Source organism: Coptis chinensis, chromosome 5 (assembly GCF_015680905.1).
Source record: "Coptis chinensis isolate HL-2020 chromosome 5, ASM1568090v1, whole genome shotgun sequence".
Lineage (NCBI taxonomy): Eukaryota > Viridiplantae > Streptophyta > Magnoliopsida > Ranunculales > Ranunculaceae > Coptis > Coptis chinensis.
Window position 1 is genome coordinate 81384704 of NC_141460.1, and position 24549 is coordinate 81409252.

A 24549-nucleotide genomic window follows, 5' to 3' on the forward strand; every position below is an offset into this window, starting at 1 on the left:
GTAATGAAAAATCTTTATCTCTACATTATATGATAGCCGACTTTCCAGGAACCCCTGATAAACACTCAAAACTGTAATACTTTCCCATAGAGACATAACATTTTGGTTAATTATGTGTTTAATAATCATTAGTGGGGCACCATTAGTGGGGCGATTGGGTGCGAGATAGCTTAAGCTATTTCAATGTTTCAATACTCCTCCATTTTGTTGCTTTTAGTTAAAAACAAGTTTTTCCAAACAAACTTATCCTCTTCATCTTCATACTACCTTCCTTTTTAGGTAAATTCCTCCACTGCTTAACAGTGAGAGTTCTGGAAGGCTGGTGTTCCTCCAATGCTTTTGGGTCAAATCCTCCACTGATAACAGTGTGAGTTCTAAAAGCTTGGATTCGGAATTGCTTCTCCACTCTCTCTTTTCCCAGGTTCCAAAGCCTTTCAGGTTAAATTCCACACTGATACACAGTGCGTGTTTTGAAAAGGTTTACATCCATGGACCTTTACGAATTCGAGAAGCCCAATTAGATGTTGACAGACACACTGCCACAACATAATCTGTCAACCCACACCAAGAATGGCGCTGACGCAGCTCAAGCAGAAACTCTGAGAGTTTCATACGCGGATGCCGCAAAACATCAACTTCGGCAACCGGTGGAATTCTAGGAACTCCCAATCCCCGAAAATATGGGAGAATACCCAAAGAATCACTATCCCGAGAAAGCTTACGAAAAGGGTTTGTTGTTTTGCAAACACTTTTTGGTGGGAGAAAATTGATTAGCAAAAAGTGTTCTTTGGAGAGTTAGAGCCATTGCCTCACAAATTTGGAAACCAACAAGAGAATGGCTTATTACTCCCATTGGAAAAGGTTTTTTTTCTCCGCTTTTGATCTCTAAGATGATCTAAACAGAGTGCGAAGCGAAAAAGGATCATAGGACTATGATAAAATGCCTATGAGAATAAGCCAATGGACTACAAACTTCAATCTCGACAGCCAAAAGCAATCTCATGGCTTGGTTTGGATTAGATTGCTTGGCCTCGGTCAAGAATATTGGGAGCCAGAGGCACTGATGTCCATTGCTCGGGGAGTGGGGTACCCTATGCAAATCGATGAGAAAACCCTCAATAGAGAGTATGGATACTATGCCAACATTTTGGTTGACATGGACCTCTCCGAACTGATTTTGAATCAAATCTATGTCGGAATGAAGTATACCAACTTCTAGCAAACAAATCGAGGTGGGCAAACTACCAAAAATATGCACACATTGCAAAATTGTGGAACATTTGGTAACAGAATGTAGGAGGCTTAGAAATGATATGCAACATAACAAAGACAAGGGAAACAAGGATAAAGAGGTTGTAGTGGATGCCACTCCCCTTGGAAGTGATAATGAAAAAACAATCACGAAAGAAAAAGAACACAAGAGAGTCCAAGAAGCAAGGGGAGTCCTTGTGGAGGGCGAAAAACTCTAACAAGCCCAAAGAAGTTCGCATAACACATAATCGGTTTGAGGGGCTTGAAGTGGGCCGAGATACACACTATTGAGGATAATGACCAACTTGTGGCTGTTCATGAGGACCGGAACACATTCCAAAGATAGAAATCTCCGAGTTTACCGCGGGGAAAGTAGGCGTTTTTCCACTTCTGAGAAATTTTTTCTTCAATAGGTGCGCTTGAAGATATCATTGCGACAAAATTTTCTTCGGAGGGTGTGGACTGAAAGAGCATATCACAGCAGGTGAATATTTCTCCGAGGTGGGTGCCGAGAAACTCTCTTTAGATGGCGAATGAGAATACTCCTACGGAGAGGGTGTGGATCGCATACAAAAGTAGCGAATGATCGGTTGGTTGGCGAATGAGAATTTAGTAGTGGAACATGAGATAAACCCCAAGCGGCAGAAGGCGAGGTGGCTGATATGGGATTGTCCGCGAGACCAGGCCTCTCTGGAAGAGCTCTTTGTGGCAAGAGGGATTGCAACTCTAGCAAAAATGGGACTAAGGTTCTTTACTTGGCGGCAACACCGTTTTTATCTAAAGTCGCGGGGATTCCTCCGCCAGCTACTTCAAAAAGAACTTCCAACTAACATAGTGCCCAATTTTTTATCAAATCTTGAAGAGGTCGTCGGGTTTACAAGTATTGAATACTCCTCCTATAGGTGAGATTTTTCGCTTCCCCTCCGGCATTATGGGCATTCCCCAACATAGTGTCTAACTTTACCCATGAAGAGACTGTTGAGGCAAATTCTTTTCTGAGAGGATCCGGTTGTCAAATGGGGAGAAGATTTGGACCAAAAGCTACTAACTTAACATCTCCTCCCCGATAAGAGCATTACAAATGATGGTTCGAATAGTCGAGGATTAGACTCCTATTCATCTACATCGACGACATGATGAGCCAACCATTCATTCCTCCTGGAGATGGAAAATGTCCAAATTAATAAATAAGGCTAATTCTCTCGAGATCGGTCAACCGGGCTGATTTTGCGGATGATGAGAATGAAGAGGGTTGGTGAAGAACCATAGTAGACCATAGCAAAGAAAAAGCATAAGCCCATGAATGGATGTTACAGAGTACTTTTCCTCCATCTACAAGGGGAGAGGAAAAATAACTCAACATAATCAATGACCGAATGTCCTATTTTGGAACATTCATGGAATGAGAAGAACATCTCCTAAGTTATACTTAGAAAAAATCATCTGTAATTACAAGCCGGACATGATTGGTTTGGCGGAACCTGTTATAGCTCCCACTCGCTATTACTCCTTCATGGCTGACTAACAAGAGCTACAATAATATTTTTGCTCATAACCACTCGGATAGCAAAAGCAAGGCAATATCCGGGGGTTTTTGGAAGAACGACTTGGCGGTGAATGTGGTTGCCATTAATGACCAAGATATATCACTATGAATATGAATCAGCATTTCATATCTTTTGTCCATGCCAAATGTTTCTACATACAAAGAAGAGCCTTATATGAAGAACTTGGGGTTATTGGTGCACTAAACACTTCTTGGATCGCAATTGGAGACTTCGACTCCATTACCACAAGAACTGAGAAAAAAAGTGGAAGGTACCTGAACCAAAGAGCAATGAATGAGTTTGTGGATTTCATAAACAATAATTCTATTTTGGACACGACCACTCTGGGTCATAGCTTCTCCTGGTGTAATAGGCAAATAGGGAAGAAGCGGATTTTGGCGAAGATAGACAGAGTACTCGTTAGTAATAGCTGGCTGCTGGCGAATCCTAACTGGAGATGTAAGATATTCTAACAACATTTAATAGCAAACGAAGATAAAATCTTTCTCCAAATGTTGGATGAGCATAATATAATCTTCCAATTTTTCTTCCACTTTTCCTTCTTGTCCATATTTTTTCATCCTTGTGCCAAACCTATTTAATTGGAAATTCGACATAATTGAGTTCCTAGCATCTTCATATAAAGAGTTTGTATACATCCACTCTGTAAACATAGTTTTCTCGACATTTGGCCTTGTGACTACATCAACTGTGTGGTCTTTATCATGGAAGATAACCATATGTTCACCTTCTAAATGGTAGGAAAGTCTCTCTCACACCCGGTTCCACGAACTGAATTGGGAAATTAAATATTCGCCAACATGCTTTGTGAGCAGATACATATCTACAATCAAGATAAGTTTTGATTTCATCCACTTCTTGAATGGTAGATTGTTTCGCTGGTTTGACATTAGACAAATTCTCTTCAACCACAACTGTAGCCCTATCACTGCCTTTGTTTATGTACTTGAATAAATATTTCACCCCCGGTTGCAGATTTCTACATTGATATGAGCATCAAACTTTATGACCAAGTCTCTATTATAGGGCACTACGAAACCGTTGTTCAACTGAATCCCACTCTTTGTAGTTGTTCTTAAATCGTCTTTTCTTTTATACGCAACAAAACCGGCATCATCAAAAGAAGTTTCATTGCAAAATTTCTTTGGAAAATGCTTAGTACATTTTCCTTTTACCGTGCAAGGTGCATCACTCTTCAATAATCCACATGGCCCATGCATCATGAACTGAACAACATGTTCATATCCTACTGGATCAGTTATCTTATCAGGTAGTTCTGCTGAAATTATTTTATCAACATCGGCAATGGTAGTTGGTTTATCATCACGATGAAGAAACAATAGGATGTGCCATCACGATGAAGAAACAATAGGATGTGCGCAAGCGGCAATCCCCTCTTCTGAAATTCTACCGCGTATATACGGCTGGGGGGGAAATTATACATTTAATATAGTATGGTACCTTAAAAGTCGCGAGTGTAGAAAAAAAGATATATATAAGAGAATCTATGATATACCAAGAACCCGACCAAAGCGCTGACCCTTCTTTAAGTCTTTCATAAGTGCATCCAGCCATCTTGTAAACGCAAGCAACAACATCCGGCTTATCCTCTTCCTTATACGTCCGCTATACGTTTCAACCCCTCTTTTATTTCACGCCAATTTGGATTGCGTAAAAACGTAATAAAAGATCTCGGTGTGCCCGCCCACCTACAAATGGCAATGGCATCCCGATAATTCTATATCTTATATCGTGGACCACCAGAAATGTTGAAGGTAAGGCAATTCTCTTCCCAACAAAAGCGGTTGTAGTGTGTCTCAACAACAACCTGCATCCATTAGTCCATCAGATAGCTCGCTTCTTTCTCGACTTTGGATTGATTATCTCTATACCAAAATAAGCGATCTTCTTCAATGCAAGCATAAGCATCTACAACATCTTTGTTAAAACAAACGACCTCCACGAATCAATGTCCGACCTTCTTCAAACCTCTCTCAAATCCTATATGCATAGAATTCTCTCATCTTGACCTTTGACGCTTTGGTAGTCCTTCTTCCACCGGTGTCACGATAAGGGATTTTGACTATAAACCCATCCTCCCCATAAGGAAACAAGAATGGGATATTGCATAGCCATAAAACTTGGATACAAAACACTTATTCTTTTTAATCCGGTATCCTTTCTATCAACAATAATATCCGTCCGTCGTTGTGTTCCAAACCGTTGCCCACCATAATAGCGGCAACCTCGGCATTTAAAGTTGAACAGTTATATTGCCTTGCATCCCTACTACGACTTCCAATAATCCACAGCCTAACATCTAAAAAATGACATTGTTGAAACCTGTCTCGTGCCATTCTAAAAGTTCGTGCAAGATGATTATTGTCATTTAATACCTTTATAAGACCTTTAACAATTTCAGGATCCAAGTTGCCCTCCCTGTCATCTTTTCTGAGTGAATTCAACCTGTTTTGTACCTCATTATGCATATCATGGATGTATAACTGTGCGAACTTGGGTTTATATCCTTCGCTTGGTAGTAAAGTACCAAGCCTATGATAATTATGACCTTTAAGCCGAAAGGCATAGGGTCCCGGGCCTTTATTTATCTTCCTATCAACCTCCCCACCCATTGATGTAAAAGCAAACATCATATTGTAAGCGCAAATATTCCTCTTGAATTCCTGCGTACTTCTCCCCCCGCCATATTCTAAAAGTTGACCCAAAAAGTGAGGTGGGTCTTTTAGTAAAGGTAACTAGAATTTTCCCGCTTGGCAACAAATCGAAAAAGATAGACAAGGTGGACGTTTCGACTTCTGGTTCCTTTCTTCATACCAGGCAAATGCTCCACAATGATGGCAGATTTGATCCATTGGTCCCAAATAATGCGTTTCCAACAGATGGCATATAATGAAAGTAAAAATTAAAGTCATATCTATGTTACCTATACATAACTCCATAACTAAAGAAAGAACATAACCCATTCATCATAACTGTGCCTCTTTCACTAATATGTGAACATCCATTAGACTGCTTCATGGCTCACATTAACTTCATCATTTTAACTTCATCATTTGCAACAAAGGTAAACCATGTGTCCGGCTTGTGGTTGTTGTAGTTGTGCCATCCTCAACAACAATGCGTGAATGTGAACAAACCTTAAGCGAGAACGTTTAGAAATCGGTCGGGATCTTTTATTTAAATGTCGATTACATAGACACTCAATATTCCGCTTGTTGTATCTCTGCTGAAGAATCCTTCGACGAAGGAATCTCGACTTTCTCGCCTCCTCCCTGGTAACAATATTCATTCATTTGTGCCTGAACAAAATTAATATTAATAAATAAGGATATATCACAAATAATCGTAAGCTTTGGGTGATAGAATGACTGAACACACTTTTTTTTTTATAGAGTCTGTGTATGGATGTAAATGAAAATTAAGGGGAAGGAAAAAATAACATATTAGAAATCAGTGAGGGATCGAGTAGTTTCTACTCAAGTGTTGCAACGCTCGGGGAAGGAAATAGAGAGTGAGTGAAACGGTACGCTTTGCAGTTTTTAATATAATGTTTTGCGAGGGAAGAAAACAGAGAGTGAGCAAAACGGTACGATTTAATAGAGAGTGAGTGAAATGGTACACTTTGCGGCTATTACTAAAAAAAATTTGCGAATTTCTCTCTTAATTTTTGTTAAGATGACGTGGCGCTATGAGAACACGGTAATTAAATGACAGCCCTTTAGTAGTGTTAATAGATTTGATAAGGACTAAGGAGGACTACTTTATTAAAATATTAGTATGTTGTATTTCTATGAACCTGCCTGTTATATGAGCTCCACTTATACGAATTCTAAAAAAACTCTACTATGAAAAACAATGAAGCTGATTGTTAGTAGAGACAGTCTCCTCATAATATAAATCATTTTTAGAAAAAATTAGTAAATTTGAAGATGTCTTGATGTATCAATATAGTACTGTTGTGGCCTACCAAAAAAAATATATAGTATTGTTGTGTGTTCAAGTACAAACAAAAATATTGTTGCGTGTTTAAGTATTTTTGTTGTAAAACTAAAGTATGCTTGTGCCGTACGGAACAAATCGGCTTCGCACTGCCTTCTGCGTTATCTTAAAAACCGGAGATTAGGCACAATTAGAGGAGATGTAATCTGATGTTTGAGAGAGTGACAAAATTAAGTTTCAAAGCAACGTAGCGACGAGGGAAAAGTAAAAGGTGAAAATAGGAGAGAAGATCTTATGGGGTCACCTTTTTCTTTTTTCTTTTTTTTTTTGAGAAAGTTGAATACTTGAATACGACCCAAGTTATAACAACAAGAGAGAATTGGAACCATAGGATGAGGGCCTGTCAGACCCCACACATCTCTATTTCACTTGGTTGGAATGTCGAATTAGTCCGACCATCTTTGATTTTTCTTCTTGTTAGTTGTGGTCCTACACTCCTACTACCCGCCGTACCACCTTGATAAATCATCCAGACGAACAGACGCAAAATTGTGGACGGCAATACTTGCATGCTGCATTATACTGCAGTGAATTAGTGCTATATAGCTAATCTTACTAACATTACTGAATTAGTGAACAATTTACTAGATCAACTTTGTTATGTATGTCAAGTTTGTTCACCAACATCTTTTCGATCTCTCCCGGGTTTAAGGCTTTACGAAACAAATCCCACCCAAGGTAACATAATGCACATGTATGTAATAATAATCCATCAATAAAGAATTGAAACACCAGGCAAAATCAACTACGTACTCTATATAAATGACAAGGACATCTATGCCGTAATCTTAAGCACATGCTAATCTTTCAAGCATCAACTTGTGATTACTCGTCAAAAAAAAAAAAAAAAAAAAAACTTGTGATTAGAACAAATCATGTGCTAATTATATCATCCATATCCTCATACAGTCATACACACGAATTTTTTTCTAGATTCCACGACATAAATTTAGTCTTATCTGAATCATTTTTCTTAGATTAATATGGAAAAATCATAGTCCTGCTTAGAAAAAACATAGTAACATACGATACGATTTGATTCTGATTCCTAATGAACATGTGTTTACATAAAAAGGACAAAGATTCAAAAGAAATCCATGTGGAATTCATACTTTATAAGGACAAAATTAGTAAAATACCATTATTCTCACGTGCACAAATGACTGGTTGGCTCATTCTGTTAGTCTGTTGTAATGATTCCACAGTGACACGTACTATTTTCTCTCAAAAACACAACAATATAAAACAGGAAGAACGTAAAATGAGCCATCTCTTTCTTCCTGTCTTCGCATGCAGAAGTCCTTGATTCATTTCTGATATATCATATCACATATCTTCTTGTGCAAATTTTACATACGAAGCAATAAGTACATAGTCATGGCTGCCGATAAAGATGTTGAACAAGGTGACAACAGGTTAGAAGCAGAAATAAGAGAACCACTTATTCAAGAAAGAAAGATTGAACCACATGAAGAAGATGGGATTGAAAAAGAAAGTAAAGGAAGTGACTGGATGGTTTACTTGAGTACTTTTGTTGTTGTGTGGGGGTCTTTTGCATTTGGATCCTGTGTATGTTATCAGTCTCAGTTATAAGTTTGCATCTGTTGTTGTTATATTGTTTTTCTGTGAGCTGAGTTTCATAAGTTTTGTAGGCTGGTTATTCGTCGCCTACTCAAGCTGCAATCAGGGGTGATCTCAATCTTTCTTTAGGAGAGGTCAGTATCTTTCACTTGATAATGTAAAGTTTTTATGACTACTGATTGTGGTAATGGAATTCAGGTATCTTTTTTGTGTCTTTATTAAATATGTGGTAGCACTGGCCTAGTTTTGTAATTGTAACAGAACTAGGTGAATTCGATCTGATTATGGAAAATATGCTCCGAAGGTCTGAATTCCGAGTATAAGGAACAAGCGAAAGTTTCTAGTGGGAATAATCTGGTTTAGTCAGACTTCGAAATGGAGGACAGAATTTGTCGATCATATTGATTAAAGTGAAATATGGACTACAATAAGTCCTGGTCTAGAGTCACTACTCAGCTGAAATTAGGCGAACTTGGTGTAGATTGAATACAATAAATGGTTATAAGGATTAAACAGAATGGATATAATCTAACCATGTATAATGGGAAATTGCAAACGAGCATATGCCTTAACAGGGAAATAGCTTTAGTTAAAACCAAGAAATAGGATTCCTGTTTCTGACCCCAGAGTGGTAATAAGACAATACTTATGATGATTTAGGAATGACAGCACCAGAATTTTTTTTTGGTGAAAGCACATGTTATAAAACGCATTAAACTTTTTCTCAATTTATTTATGTTTTCTTGTTTTGCAGTATTCAGTGTTTGGTTCCCTATTGCCAATTGGTGCAATGATTGGTGCAATCACAAGCGGACCTATAGCTGATTTCGTTGGTCGGAAAGGGGTAAGAAAAAAAATAGATCTAATGTATTCAAGTTCCTCATCACTAGCGTAGATGGAAATTTTGTGTTTATGAGATAATTATTCCTTTGTTTTTTGTTGGAATGGAAGCAGGCATTGAGAACGGCATTTACTTTTTGCGTTGCAGGATGGCTTTCCATATACTTTGCAAAGGTTAGCTGAACTTCTTCTTTAATGACTTCTTTAGTACATTACAAAATAATGCTATATTATGTTTAACATTATATTAGTTTTTGGAGTCGGTTACCTAAATATTTGAGTTTAAGGATTAGGCCTTAGATTAGAAGAGGGGGGTATCTGATTATGAACGCCATTATCTGGTTTGCTGTTAGTGTGAGTAGCATTTTGATGATAACGGAACCATCATGTATCTCGGCGAGGAAAAGAGTAGTGAAAAAAGAAGTGCAGCCATGGGAAGAGAGAAAAAAAAGACAATTGGTGAAGCTGAAGCGATTTCAGTTTCTGGATATAGTTTGGAATATGGGGTTTGTGATGCTGGCAGTTCTAGGTTTGAAGATATCTATGATCAGAAGTGGGGAAAAAGTCTTTTCTGTTCCTTTGATGTCGTGGACCTTCGTGTCTGCTTTCCATTTCGTTTTTCATCTATTTACGAGTGACCCACCCACGGGAAGAAAATGGTAGTAGCATGACTTGTAACCAGGAAGATATGAGCGACGCCTGTGGTGATTATCTCCGTGGGTTTCAACAGGCTGTGGAGCAAACAAGAAGTGTTGCCAAACATCTGGCATCTGCAAACACGATGTTGTTGCTCAGTAGGTGGATAATTGGATTGTACTGGGCACGCTGGCAGCCCAGACTTAACTCATGGATCACCTCAACTTTACTGGCTTTGTATTGTTCGTCTGGCATATGGCGTCTTCTTTGTCGTTTCTTCTGCTGTTGCCGGGCTTGCCGTTTGCTGTTGTCTTCCATTTTATTTTGCAATTGATATTATATTTAAGGATGTGAGTGTGTTGCCTCCTAATAAAGGATGAGTAAGTACTGAAGTTATTGGTGGTGAGCAAGCCATGGATTCTATTAAGCGAGAGGAAAGTGGGAATGTTGCTGGGACTAGTGCTGATAAACAGAAGATTGAGGAGAATGGAGTACCTGTCAAAGCACTTCTGCCTTTGGCACAGTGGAATGTGTAACCGGTCTGCTGTCCCATTCAACTACATTTGATCCTGTAATCCATAGCCTCAACTGACAAGGAGAAGGTTGAAATTGATGGTTTTTTCTTGTCCAAAAGAATCTTGCACTATACAACCAGCTTTCTGAGATACATGGATCGGATCATTGGTTTCTGATTCTTTTTTGGGAGACTGAGTTGTGAAGGCTAGCTAGGTGAAGAGGTTGATGCAGACAGTGGTGGAGATCATCCTGTCAAGAGGTAGGGTACTAGGGTGTCTGATCATTGTTGGAAGAAATGGGAGCAGTCTTTGGTGTCTGCTGAAAATGTGAAGTTCAATGTTGGCTGGTTGAATTGAGTGCTCCTCTGATTAGAGTGAAGGCCCAGTATGATGCATATGTGCATTCACTCCATGCAGAACTTGATGCAGCTGAAGCAGCTCGGGATGCAGCTGTGGAGGCAGCTAAGGCAGCTGTGGCAGCTTTGGATGCATCCCATAGTCATCTGATTATGGCTCAGATTGCACTGGATGAGACTGAAGGAAAAGTGAAAGTAGTGCAGGGTGAAGTGACCAATCTGGGTGGAGTACCTTTGGCAGATTCTTTATTGTTTCTTCAAGTGTGGTGTCTCAACTCTTAAGTTGGCTGTTGTATAGTTAAGCATCACGAAAGCAAAGAACGTGTAGTTTGGAGTCATTTAGATAGACGTAGCACAGGTCATAGGGGAGGTTACAAGCTGTTAGTAATTCCTCGAACATATATGCCTATGCATCTTTTGTCATCAGCACGGAGTGCAAAAATCTATTCAAAAAAGAAAATAAAAACTCAATGGTATAAAGATGTTTCCAGGATTGTTTTGTATCTTCCTGTAGCCACTAAGATAGCCTTGAAAATGGAAAAATCTGTAGAAGGACTGGACATCTTCACCTGGTAGGAGTTGAACCCGAGACCTCTCAGAAACCAGTGACTCTGATACCATGTTAAATTACCAATTTCTCCATAAGCTCGAACAATTTCGAACTTATGTGAAGGGTGAATTCTATTAATATATTAGAGGCTCATATATGTCAACACCTCTCCCAATTTGCAAACCCTAATATTAGCATTTAAAAAGGAAGGTCATTTGGCAAGCTTGTAACTCGATATCTGCATTTACTTTTAAGCAAGTTCTGTCATCTCCTCACATATGTCCTGACATATCTCCATGTTCTTACTCTTACAAAGGGAACCCTAGCACTCGACATTGGAAGACTTGCTACCGGATACGGAATGGGAGTCTTTTCTTATGTGGTAAGCTCTATATTTTTTTCAATTGATTGGTTCAGTTCAAATTTATTATTCGCCCAATGTAACTGCTTCAAGTAACATTAGAAAAGAATGAACTGATTGAGCAACACCACCAACCTCAAAACTTTGTGATACTTACATATCTCCAGATCACTCAAAAACTCTTCAACATAAACAGGTACCTGTGTTCATTGCTGAAATAGCACCTAAAAATCTTCGAGGAGGCCTGACGACTCAATCAGGTTTATATTACATAAATGAATGTATAATCACGCTTTATTGGCAGGAAAAAGTATATGATGACATGTACATGCCTATTACCTCTTCTACAGCTCATGATATGCTCAGGAGTGTCTTTGTCATTTATAATAGGGACGGTTCTACAATGGAGGACTCTGGCTCTAATTGGTGAGATAGCAAAATGTAGCTAACATCATACTTGTGAAACAAGTTATCTTGAAAAGTTTCTGTATATAGCAGCAATACTAAATAGTGGAGTCTGCTTGCAGGATTGATCCCATGCATTATTCTGCTTGTTGGTCTATTTTTCATTCCAGAATCTCCAAGATGGCTGGTACGGGCAAATGTCTGGATGAGATTTTTATTTTATAAGATAATGGAATGATGAGAATGACAAAATGTCATTTACTGAGTTTGTAGGCAAAAATTGGACGCTCAAGGAGTTTGAAGTGGCACTACAGAAGCTCCGTGGAAAGGATGCTGATATTACTGTGGAAGCAGCTGAAATCCAAGTTCTTCTCAACTCTACTGGGTTATTTTAAGAATATAAGAATCTTAGAAGACAAGTTTGAAGTTGTTCTAACTAACATGTTGATTGGCAGGATTATATAGATACACTTGAACGCCTCCCAAAATCTGGAATGCTGGATTTGTTTCAAAGGAGATACTTGCGTTCAGTAATGGTAAGTATCCGTCTTGTCTGACAAAGTATGTTTCACTTGTTATCATTTAAAGTGCTGAGGTTTTACACAGTACGTAAATCACCATCAATATCAACACTAAAGCCTTCTCAAAACTCTTTGATTCGACACGTGTTCCTCCATTGAGGTCGATGTGCTATTCTGAATACATTTATTTGTTTCAATTGTGTGTCTTCCTGTCTGCTCCCAATACCTCAATGCTGTCGTTTTTTCATATCCTGTTACTCCTTAGTGCTTCATAGCCGGACTGGCTGATGAAGCGCAGCATATTAGTTTCTCTTATATTCATCAGCCAAATACAGAAATACTAAACCAGAAGCGTATATTCACTGTTATATCATGGACGGTACCAAACACAATCTGCAACTTTTGTAAAAACAGGACAATGAGCTAAAAAAAATCTACTTAGCTTCCATCGACTTCGCTTACAAGTCTACAACTTGTATTTACCGACAGACTCTAATAGACTTGCACTCCTATACATTCTATATATTACTAGAACTCTTGGACTTCAAAACAGCAAGCCAGATTCCTAATACTCCATTATCATTTCTTATTATGATTTAGTTTTTAAATTTGAAAGTACTCTTTGATGATCAGATTGGAGTTGGATTGATGGTTTGCCAACAATTTGGAGGAATAAATGGAATCTGTTTCTATACGAGCGAAATTTTTGCTTCTGCAGGTAAGTATATAGTTATATACCTCCTGAACTTTGTTATTAGTAGATCCCTTACTTCATGAGAATAATCAAACCTGTTTTGAAAACCCCTGTTTTGCTGCTGACCTGTTCCAGTAATTTCAAAGCAGATATTCAGACATAATGCCCATTACTGCACGGTTTTATCAATCCTTTATAAATTCCATCGCTAGAGGCGCAACCAGTAGACATGTTTTCCAAACAATTGCTTTAAGTTTTATTACGAAGATAACCAACTTACCAAGCACCTGAGTTTTATTTGAAATAGTTTACTGTACATGCTTATTCCTTTTCACAGGGTTTCCTTCAAATATTGGAACGATAACCTATGCCTGTCTTCAGGTACTTTACTCTTCCTTGAAATATCCGTATCATTCTTTATCTTCAAAGTTGCTGTACGTATAATACTGCTTTACAGGTCGTAGTAACTGCAATTGGTGCAAGTTTAATCGATAGAGCTGGAAGACGAGTCCTTCTTTTGGTACGTGGTAGTAATAGCCTCTAGCTCAGAACTTTAAAATATCACTCTTTGATGAATATAAGGCCTGATGTTTTGCACTTGTAGACTTCTGGAACAGGGTTGGTCGTTGGCTGTTTGATAGCTGCTCTTTCATTCTATTTGAAGGTGCTGGTGCTAAAGTTATTTATGTTTTTAACTTTTTTGCCTTTGAGATCCCTAATATAATGCATCTTAATTATGTGCAACAGAGCCATGAGTTATCACTTGAAGCAGTCCCTGCTCTTGCCGCGACTGGCATACTGGTAATCGAACTATACTATTTCTAGATAAGCTCGCTTTCCACTAGTCAACTTAATAGTACACTCAAAACCTTCTCTGAACTCATCAGGTCTACATAGGTTCATTCTCAATAGGAATGGGAGCAGTTCCTTGGGTTGTAATGTCTGAGGTAACTATAATTTTTGTAACATGTTGTTCTCATATATCAGATCTCTACCAATGTAATGTTCAACCAGATCTATGACCTCTACTGTTAATTGTTCCAGATATTCCCAATAAATGTTAAGGGAGCTGCTGGAAGTCTAGCAACATTAGTCAACTGGTTTGGATCATGGCTCTGTTCCTTTACTTTCAACTATCTCATGAGCTGGAGTTCTTATGGTAATGAGTTTATATCCTATATCCTCTCTTCATCTAAAAATCAGTATGTATCAGTGTGAATTTATTCAGTTAATAACATAGAAAAAAAAAGCTAACAAGCATCGTTCTTGCACTAACACTGACACCCTTTTATATTTAAAAAGAAATTTTAGTGAAAATTAAATAACTAAAGATAGCTAGTAGTATCTGAGCTTAGATATGTTGTAGCAAAATAAATTTTTACTAGAAACTACAGTTAGTTTGAAAGATATTGTTATGACTTGTGAGTATTTCAATGTCAGTTAACTACAAGATTAACTGGACTTACAATCAATTTTGCGGTCTTCAGGTACCTTCATCATTTACGCTGTAGTTAATGCCCTGGCAATAGTATTCATCGCTATTTTAGTACCTGAAACAAAAGGACGAACTCTGGAACAAATTCAGGCTGCAATTAACAAATCATAATGGATACCAAATTACCAAGAGGAAAAGAGCATCAACGATTTCCAAGAACATGTGTCATTCCAAAGTAGATAGCATTACCATTGTTTTTGTGCTCCAAAGGGTAAATTCCGATTAAGCATTGCAAGAGTGATTGTAAAACTTCATTCTGAAGAATCAGATGTAGCAACATTACAATGTGATATGTAGTTCAATGAAGTAGAATGCTTGTTAAGACATTGCATTGTGGTTCAACAATAAAATTAAAAAAACAAAACAACAAGCAAAACATTTAACTCTGGTCCAACAAAAAATTTAAGAATCCGTATTGAATTGACCACAAGTTAGATAAGCTATCGATGTCCACTTCCCTCTCAAAGCTGTCTAACTTAACATGTTTCTTTGTCCAGGTCTGACTATTTGACAGTTAAATTTCTCAAAGATTGTTTGCTGGTATTGATAAACCAGGACCACGACTCCTCAAGTGTCTAAAAGCAAGTTGATGTTCCAAGTTTTGCAAACATCATGAATTACTGGTGCTAACCGCAATGGAAATGTAACTATGATTAACGCGAAAGGCTTTGAGAGATTGAAAGCCAAAGCCCAAGGACAACATATATGACAGATGCGTTAGGGAGTTCAATCTCTATTATGCGGTAGTACTGTAGTATAGTAGTCTGTTTCATCTTTTTTTTGATAATAAAATATCAAAGTTCACACAGCAGATTCTAACAGCAGTAGTACAGGAAAGTACCGAAACTACATAATTCAGCAGCTTGAAGTTGTCCACGTTAAAATTGAGGCACGTCACTGATCAGCATACCTAGCAGCTTGATTCAATGTAGGTGGGGCTTCACTCTTTATAAGTTGGTGACATTCAGATTTCTATACTGCCTCTGGTGAATAACTGAAAAGGGAAAATTGTGAAAAGAAAAGAAAAAGTTAATTGTCCGGAGCAGTAAGTCCACGATTGTTGTAATGAATAAATAAGACATTCGTTTCCTCAGCATGCATGTTCTTAACCATATAAGACTGTAACAAGATAGGAGTCATCTCTTTCTTCTACATGCAGAACACGTACATTACAGAAATGGCTATAAATAAAGATGTATGTGGAAGACGGTAATTATTATTATTTTAAGCAGGACCACAACTCAACAAGTACATGTCTATAAGCGAAGTTGACGTTCCATGTTTGCAAACGTCTTGAATGCTTGGTGTAATGTGCTCAACAACAGTGGGATTATGGGAATATAAGTGCATGTGGTTTATGCAAAATGCTTTGGGAGGTTGAAAGGAAAAGCTTAAGGACATGACGGTTGAGTTGGGGATCGAGTTCAATCTCCATCCACTACTGTGACTCGATCAGTTTTGTGTAATTGGCAAGGGGGGATTCTAACATGTAATGTGGTAAAGCAGTCACCGTGCTTTCAAATGGCACAAAGGCGACATATATCAGTGACTTTCAATACAGCATCCATGTTGCATTGAACTTGTTGGTGCGACATCCATGTTGCACTACTGACTTTTTAGTACAGCAATTCTCAATGCAACACGAATGTTGCATTCAAAGTGACAAATGCAACATCCATATATGTTGTGTGGAAATTCTGGATACAACGGTGAGGCCATATTCCACAGACATTAATTTCATCACAATATTAGAAATTCCAATGAAAATTTCTGATTTTCAACTGCTTCACACGAATCTAGCTACGACAGACGATTCAGGTACTGTAGTAAGGGAATGTACCGAAATTGGTAAGAGTTTTGAGGTTTTTACCATAAAAGTGAGGCGCATCATTAATGGTGTGGGGAGTTGGGCACCACAGGGTGTGTAGAAGTAATAATGCTTATGATGTGGGCCATTCACATTTCGTTAGCGTTCAGAGATGCCAGTTGCTTCTCTTTAGGTAGGGCTTCTGTCTTTAGGAGTGGGTTAGAATTTAAGATACTTGCTATTCATAATGTTAGTAACAACTGGCAAGGATATAAAATTTTGTAAAATAACATTAAGTTGTCAGGTGCTAAAACGTAAAACTCCATTATTGATGTAATAATTAGCACTACAGATATTGTTTTCTCGGCATGTCAACCATATACGACTATAAGACCATATGCCTTTATCTTCTTCATGCAGAACACCTTAAAGAAACATACATTTAGAGAAATGGCTATCAATAAAGATGTTGAAACTGGTAGTTATAACAGTTTTCAAGCAGAGATAAGAGAACCACTTATCCAACAAGTAAAAAATCAATCACATGAAGAAGATGGATCTATACGTGAGTATGGGATGGATAAAAAAAAACAACGAAAGTGCATGGATGGTTTACTTGAGCACTTCTATCATTGTTTGGGGGTCTTTTGAATTTGGATCCTGTGTGAGTACTCAATCTTAGAAAGTTGGTGTATGGTGTTACTAATTAGGCTGTTCTCTTTTAGCCACATTCTTGCTTTTGCAGGTGGGATATGCGTCGCCTACTCAAACAGCAATCAGGGAGGATCTCCATCTTTCTTTAGGAGAGGTTAAGTTCTGTTGGTGTTTTTGTTTTTAGTTTTCAGCATTCAGCAGTACGTGCAACGTAAGTGATTCAGCATTTAGCTGTGAAGTTCTTGTTTGTTTCTTCAGTGCACCACCAACTTTTAGACACACCAAGTCACCAAGCATTTCGCTTTCAGCGCCAATTCTATGGTCTTGCAGCATGCTTGTATTCCTCAGAATGGAAAATGTACTTCCATATGAAAAATTCTCTTCTACTTTTTGTCTAACCTTACTTGACTTCAAAATGGATGAAACCATTTAGTCATAAAATTTGATGGAACGATAGTCGATCTCTGGCCTTGAACCAGTGCCACTGTCACCAATGAGATGCCCTGAAGTGACGGGTTGAAGATTCTGAAAGGTAAAAATGATGAGACAAAAAAAAAAAAATAATCCGACTATAGTTGGAATTTTCCTAGGCAGATATACTCTAACTTCAATTAGTTACAAATTTAAAACACAAGACTAGGATTCGTGTTACTGACCGATCTGGGAACAGATTGCTACAGAAACGTTTTTGGTGAATACCCGTGTTGTTTGACACCACAGTTTCCGGCCATTACCATATATTGCTTTTGTGACATATTGCAGTTTTCAGTGTTTGGCTCGATATTGACTATTGGTGCTATGGTTTTGTGCAATCGCGAACGGTCGTATTGCTGATTTCGTTGGTCGGAAAGGGGTAATATAAACGATTTCCAATTTATTTAAGTGCAAGTCAACACCCACTCTTTTTAGTTTTTACAAATATGCAAAATGTGCTAGGCATTGGTTTTTTTAAGTTTAGAAACATGTCCCTCAATATCAATAGTTAGTATGATTTCTTTGGATTCTAATTATAAATGGTAATTGTAATTATATAGGAGAGACTCATCTATTTATTTTTTTAAAATAAAATGGAAAATAATTATGTTATTTAAGTGATATGAGAGAGTTTCTTTTAAATTATCAATAATAAAATAGGGCTTGTTTTAATTTCAATGTGGGAAATTAAGATAATTATTTAATTTAAGTGACACTAAAGAAGTGTTTCTAAATTATTAATAAAAAAAGAATTTTATTCAAATTATATTAACTAGTAAACGGGCACGTGCGTTGCACGTGCTAGGAATGAAAATTGGGGTAGAAAAATCAAAGGAAAGAATAATGCATAATGTAAAATGTTACATATTACATTTGTCTGAATGGATTATGTAAAATTGTTTATATTCAAAGTACTTCAATAAGAAAAAAAAAAAACGAATGAGTACGCTAGTTTTAGTCTTTGTTTGATTCCATTTTTTTGCTTTCTGCTTTATGATGCTGCTTAAAAATATATTTGAAGAGGTATTTAACCTTTGTAATTTAGTTAGTATGTAATTAGTATTGTATATGGCACAAACAAATTTACCTAAAAAATACGTATTATGTTGATGAAGTTTACCTTTGTCCTGCTAGTTGTGTAATTCTTTTGTGGAGTATTTATAATTGATGGAGCAACATTGTTGGATTTATATGTGTGTACTACCTGTAAGATATAAGAATACTACATCATGTTGTGCAATATAATTTATATTCTAAACTGAAGAATAAAATATCTAACAAAAAATGCAAGAAAAGTAACCTTTTTCTTTGATTGTATTCAAATGATCTAGCTTAATCCATTTTTTTTTTTTTGTAGTTAATTATTTTGATCGGTTTAAATAAGTAGGTAGCTTGGAGGGTTGATAGCTAAAAAAAGCCATTTTTTGTTTGTCTTATTTAGGAACGTTCACATTTAAGTTGGATATAATATGTGGACTGAATTGAATGTGTAAATAATAGTTTTCGGTTAGATGGCTATGTGGCAAAATTACAATTTAAAAGTTTTTAATATAATGTGGATCCATTTCATGTGTATGGAGATTTAATTATTCAAATGATGGAGGGTTGAATTTTATCAATACATTTGTATGGAGGTGTCAAAAGAAAGAAATTATGGATGCTAGGTGCATTGCTGAATTACATCTGTGTCATCATTCTGTTAGTCGCACATTAATCTGATCAATTGTTACATTGTTTATTGGTCCCTATTCTAAAAATGTTATTAGCAGCACCAAGCTACACATTCAAAATTTTGCCAGGTTTCGGGATTCCACTTGATTAACATAATGAAATGAAATGTTGGTTATATGATCCCAATTTATGAATCTTTTTCCTTGGCACCAAGCTGCAAATGCCATCCAAAGAATATTTTTTTGCTTCATGATGGATTGGGTTGTCCCATTTTTATATATTGTTATGGGCATGCGCATGGTAAATAACTAATTATTGAAATATTGCCCAACAATGGCGGAATCATGGATTGCTATGGATGATGAACTTTAGTATGAAGACTTTGCAATTGGGTGATTAGGTTATGTGTCGGGAGTTTCGATTGAATTGTGAAGCATGGAATGGAAACTTTAGTAAAAAAATCATTATAAACAATAATTAGAAAGGCAAACAACAGGCTGTATAGCTTAGTGATAGAGTGTAAGTTACTGCAAAATGTGTTTTTTTTTTAGATTCAAGAACACATGGGTTATGTTTATTATGTAGAAGAGTTTTGTGTCTTTTGGGTTTTAGGAGATTGGGTGTGTAGTAATTTGGGATTCTATAGTTCTGTATGAAAGTTTGTTGTAAATGTTTTTACTGAGTATTTTATGTTATTCCCATAGGAATATGTTGGCATATTTAACCGGTTTGTGTTGCATTTTGTAATTGCCTATATGAGTGAAACATTTATCGCCTCAAAACAATTTCTCGCTTTAGAATGTTTAAGATGGCATTATTTATGGGTCAATTCACCTTGAGTTGATGGTCAACTGGGTAGTTCTATGGTATTGCAACTTATTTAGGTAGGACACTTACCTTACCTTATACATAACTCGAGATTTTTGACATCGTGGATCACCGACCTTACCTTACCTTATACAACAACTATTTATGTAAATCCTATGGCTTCACTATGACATGGCAGAGAAAATCTAGTAGCCATTAGTAACATCATTGTTGCTTTACAAATTAAATTCCAAAGAACAAAATATATAATAACCATAAGTAATAAAACAATAATAAGTTGAGAACAATATTAATAACGACATGCTCGGCCATCTCCATCATTCTCATCCTATAACTGTTAACATGTTCCAATCTTAAACCACTAAAGCAGCAGCAAAATAAGTCGACAACACTACTGAACCAACTGCCACCTACAATACTACAAAGATGACGCACTTCACCTACACACACGATACTGAACCGAACACTCACCACATTCCTAGTACCAAAGAATCAGGCAAAGAAGAGCTGAAGCACTTGGAGTCAGCAGTAACAACAATAGTAGCAGGCAGAAAACAGCACCTACCACGCAGCAGCAGCAGCAGCAGCAACCAACACAGACAGCAGCAGCAGCAGCAGACAACACATACAGCAGCAGGCAGAAGGCAGCACCAAGTACAGCACAGCAATAACACCCAACACTCAACACAATATGAAGGCATGAATGTAACACTTGTATTCCCTCCAACTACTCTATCCGTTTATTAGTGGGGTGTTGTAAAAATATTTTTGCTTATTAGCACAGGACTTCTACAGGGTGTTAACGAAAAAGGAGCCGACCTATATTCGAAGAAAAAGAAGAAGGTCAATTAAGAATAGAAAACCCTAGGAGTTTAAAAGACGAAGCTTACTCTTAACAGATGCTTCCCTCAGAATCCCTTCGAGTGCTTGGGTAGTGAAGGAGTATTACTTCTTGTTTCCTTGATGACGATTTTAGGTCTTGGACAATTTCGATTATTAAATCTGAATAAGGAAACATATCGAAGAAGTTGTGAATCAATATGATGTCGACTACCCAAGTATGTCACTTGTTTCTAACATGAGACAACAAGTTATCGGCTATCCAGAGGGACCAACATATTAAGTTTGTTTTTGGGTTGTTACATTCTGAAAATATCCAAGACGAAACACATGGGAATTACAAAACAGAGCGTTAAAGCATACCCCTTCAACATGAGGTGCCTCATTCGCTTGCTTGTTGATCCCGTAACTACTAATGTAAAACAATTGTTTAACGTTGGCACTCAAGTGCCCGCCTTACAAACAAACAAAGATTAGAGTATGAGAAGCCGTAACACGCCAGCTTTATGCATGACAAATGCAATCGCTTTTTATTTTTCCTTTTAATAATTGCTTAATCAAATGAAACTATGAAACGCCGCAATCGGCTATCAAACATATTAAGTTTGTTTTTGGGTTGTTACATTCTGAAAATATCCAAAGATGAAACACATGGGAATTCGACAAAACAGAGCGTTAAAGCATACCCCTTCAACATGAGGTGCCTCATTCGCTTGCTTGTAGATCCCAGAACTACTAATGTAAAACAATTGTTTAACGTTGGCACTTCGTGGCCCCACTCATTACAAACAAACAAAGATTAGAGTATGAGAAGCCGTAACACGCTAGCTTTTATGCATGACAAATGCACTCGCTTTTATTTTTCCTTTTAATAATTGCTTAATCAAATGAAACTATGAAACGATAATCGCAAAAAGACATAAAAGATAAATACAAAAATAGTAACGGTGAATTTGGAGACAGAAACAAACCTCACAAGATCCAAATGTTTGCCTTTTATTCAACACAACATCGAATTCACCGCCAACAACATCCGCTTTCTAATATGCTCAGATAGAGTAGCATGAAATGCAAGTAACATTTGCTATGAACTCCGTAATGGTTGCAGTTTTTTTTCAGAAGAATGCCACCTTAATAGCTTTGACAACCTTTTCTTGTAGTGGCAGCAGCTTATGTCCCTGCTAGACTATCGAAATTGGAGCATATGACCCTTAAGTACCTTAGATCTTGATCCCTTAAATCTATAAACCTTTACAAGTAAGTCTCCCTTTTCCTTTTGTAATACCAAAGTGATTATATATACGAATGTACTGTAAAACGGAAATTATATAGAGGGAATCTAAGAAATAGCACAATAAATGCAATAAAGTTATGCAGAATATTATAGTTAGTTCTGATACGTATGATAGAGATGGACTTCATGTCTAAAAGCAATAAAGTTACAGAAGATAGCACATTAAGGTTTTTTTTTGAGAAAACAACTAATAATAACAACAAATAAATATAAAATATCTCCATCGCATTATCTACTTTGACACATTTGAGCTTCAATCCTACAAACAAAGAAAAAGTATATGTGATTGAAATGAGTCAGAAGAGTCATGTAGAATTGTGGTAAAGGTCAATTTGTTTGAAAATAAGTAATGTTTAAATACCTTGCTTTCTTTTATCTTACGAACTCTTTTAGATGGAGGTCTAATGACCAAGTCCGATGTTTCATTCAATCTTCAAATAAAATTCCTTTGACAAATAAGCATACAGAGGATAAGTGAATGTCTAACTATTTATTAAAAAGGAAACATATAAAATTTAAAACACATACCATATAAGCTTTTCTTTTGAAAGTTTTATTAGGTCTTTTTTTCTTATTTGAGGGTGAGGGAATGTCATTGAACCCTCGCCAAAAGAATCTGGCCGCTAGACAAAAGAGCATATTAAGAATAAAGGGGAGGAATAAAGGAATATGCAATTTTTTTTTGTATAGATACTAAGTAATTTGCAGAGGGTAAAAGTAAATGAATACCTTTTCCTTCATAAGAGTTGAGTTGTTCTCACGCATGTTGTCGTAGTTGGGCTTGGAAGGAATCATTTAAAATGTGATGACTCACACCGAGTGTATATTAAGAGGTAAGCCAATAAATATAAGCCAATGATAAATAGGCATATTATTGGTAGCTAGTGTAATAAAATTGAACGCCATCCAAAGGTTGAAACAATGAAGTATGTATCTAATAGATAAAACACAATCATAAAGAATAAGTTTGTATATCTATTTACCTCGCTCAATTTCTTCTTGTATTTGGTGTGAATCAAGAGTGTAATCCATTTGAAAAACCTTATTAGCTGTAAAGCCATACTTGCCTTGACTCGATGTTGTATTGGTTGATTTTTATCTCAAACACTATCGGTTCCAATAATTTCATCCATTATGGCCTTAACAGCTTGGATACCATCGGCCTACTCCATAAAATGACAATTATTCAGTTACAATGTTGTATTTTGTAAATCATATAGATCGAATGCGAAAATTTTCAGAAGAATGCGTTGTAATGGTTTTACCGATTCGATAAGCCTAGCCAAATCAGAAGCTGGATGTTTTAGTAGCTCTTCTGCTTCATCGCCAAATATAGTTATTAGGGTACTTTCTGTGTCATCTTGAATGCGAGCTTTCAGTTGATACCTAGCATACATTTTTATTAGATCAAAATCATAAAGTCGAGAGAAGTATTAAATGAATATCTTTAAAAAAAGAATATGAATACACACCTAGCATCCGAGATGGAATAGCATTGTTGCAATTATTGCACCAATAGTGATCACCTTTGGCTATAACTTTTTCCGCAGCCATTTTGGTGCAAGACTTATAGAACGGTGCATAATCATGAACAATATCATTAATAATTGCTTTGCATGTGAAGACTTGTCCCTGTATGGAATATAAGTATTTTGAGCAAAGTAAAATTAAATATGGTCGATAGGCAAATGTAGAGTAAACTTACAAATGTAATCTGCATTTAACATTTGAAGAATTTTATGAAAGCGCTTTTCCTCGCTTCTTAAAGATCCGGCCCTTCATATTACGCTCAACCGATGGTGAAGCTTGTAGCATCAAATATTTCTTTCTTTGAAAGTGGAGCTGTAAAATATAAAAAATATAGTTATACTTGATCAATGGCTAGTTAATAAAAGTGTATATTTTATTTTAAATAAGTTTTCGCTTTTATTAGATCACCAATGCTCAGAATTCTAACACTTCGAAATTTCCAAGTTGACATAGAACTGGGTTGGCGCTTTGTTGAATTAAGGAAGTATTGATCTGAAAAAGAAAAAAATTTAAGAGCAAAAAGGTTATGTAAAGAAAAAGTGCTATATAGATTAAAAAATCTAATATAATCACCATAATAGCTTCCAACAGCTAGCTTAAGTGACAACCAACACCGTGCCACTCGTTGCATAATAATAACATTATCCATCAATTGTAT

The 24549-nt window shown here is 36.8% G+C and overlaps 1 protein-coding gene and 1 long non-coding RNA gene across 2 annotated transcripts; one reads left to right on the top strand and one right to left on the bottom strand.

The window, feature by feature from the left end:
• Nucleotides 1–8048: 8048 nt before the first annotated feature.
• Nucleotides 8049–15119, top strand: LOC147499263 (sugar transporter ERD6-like 7). The gene is given in 19 exon segments (XM_086561094.1): nucleotides 8049–8408; nucleotides 8492–8554; nucleotides 9175–9264; nucleotides 9375–9434; nucleotides 11634–11699; nucleotides 11875–11929; nucleotides 12018–12104; nucleotides 12206–12270; nucleotides 12357–12369; nucleotides 12372–12448; nucleotides 12539–12619; nucleotides 13238–13322; nucleotides 13636–13679; nucleotides 13756–13818; nucleotides 13903–13962; nucleotides 14046–14099; nucleotides 14186–14245; nucleotides 14343–14457; nucleotides 14786–15119. Coding segments are annotated over 19 exon segments (1449 nt in total). The 5' UTR covers nucleotides 8049–8216; the 3' UTR covers nucleotides 14905–15119.
• Nucleotides 15120–22436: 7317 nt separating this feature from the next.
• LOC147499264 (uncharacterized) lies at nucleotides 22437–22768 on the bottom strand. The gene is made up of 2 exons (XR_015194555.1): nucleotides 22723–22768; nucleotides 22437–22620 (listed from the first exon to the last, which is right to left on the bottom strand). It is a non-coding gene; the product is annotated as an uncharacterized LOC147499264 (long non-coding RNA).
• Nucleotides 22769–24549: the final 1781 nt, after the last annotated feature.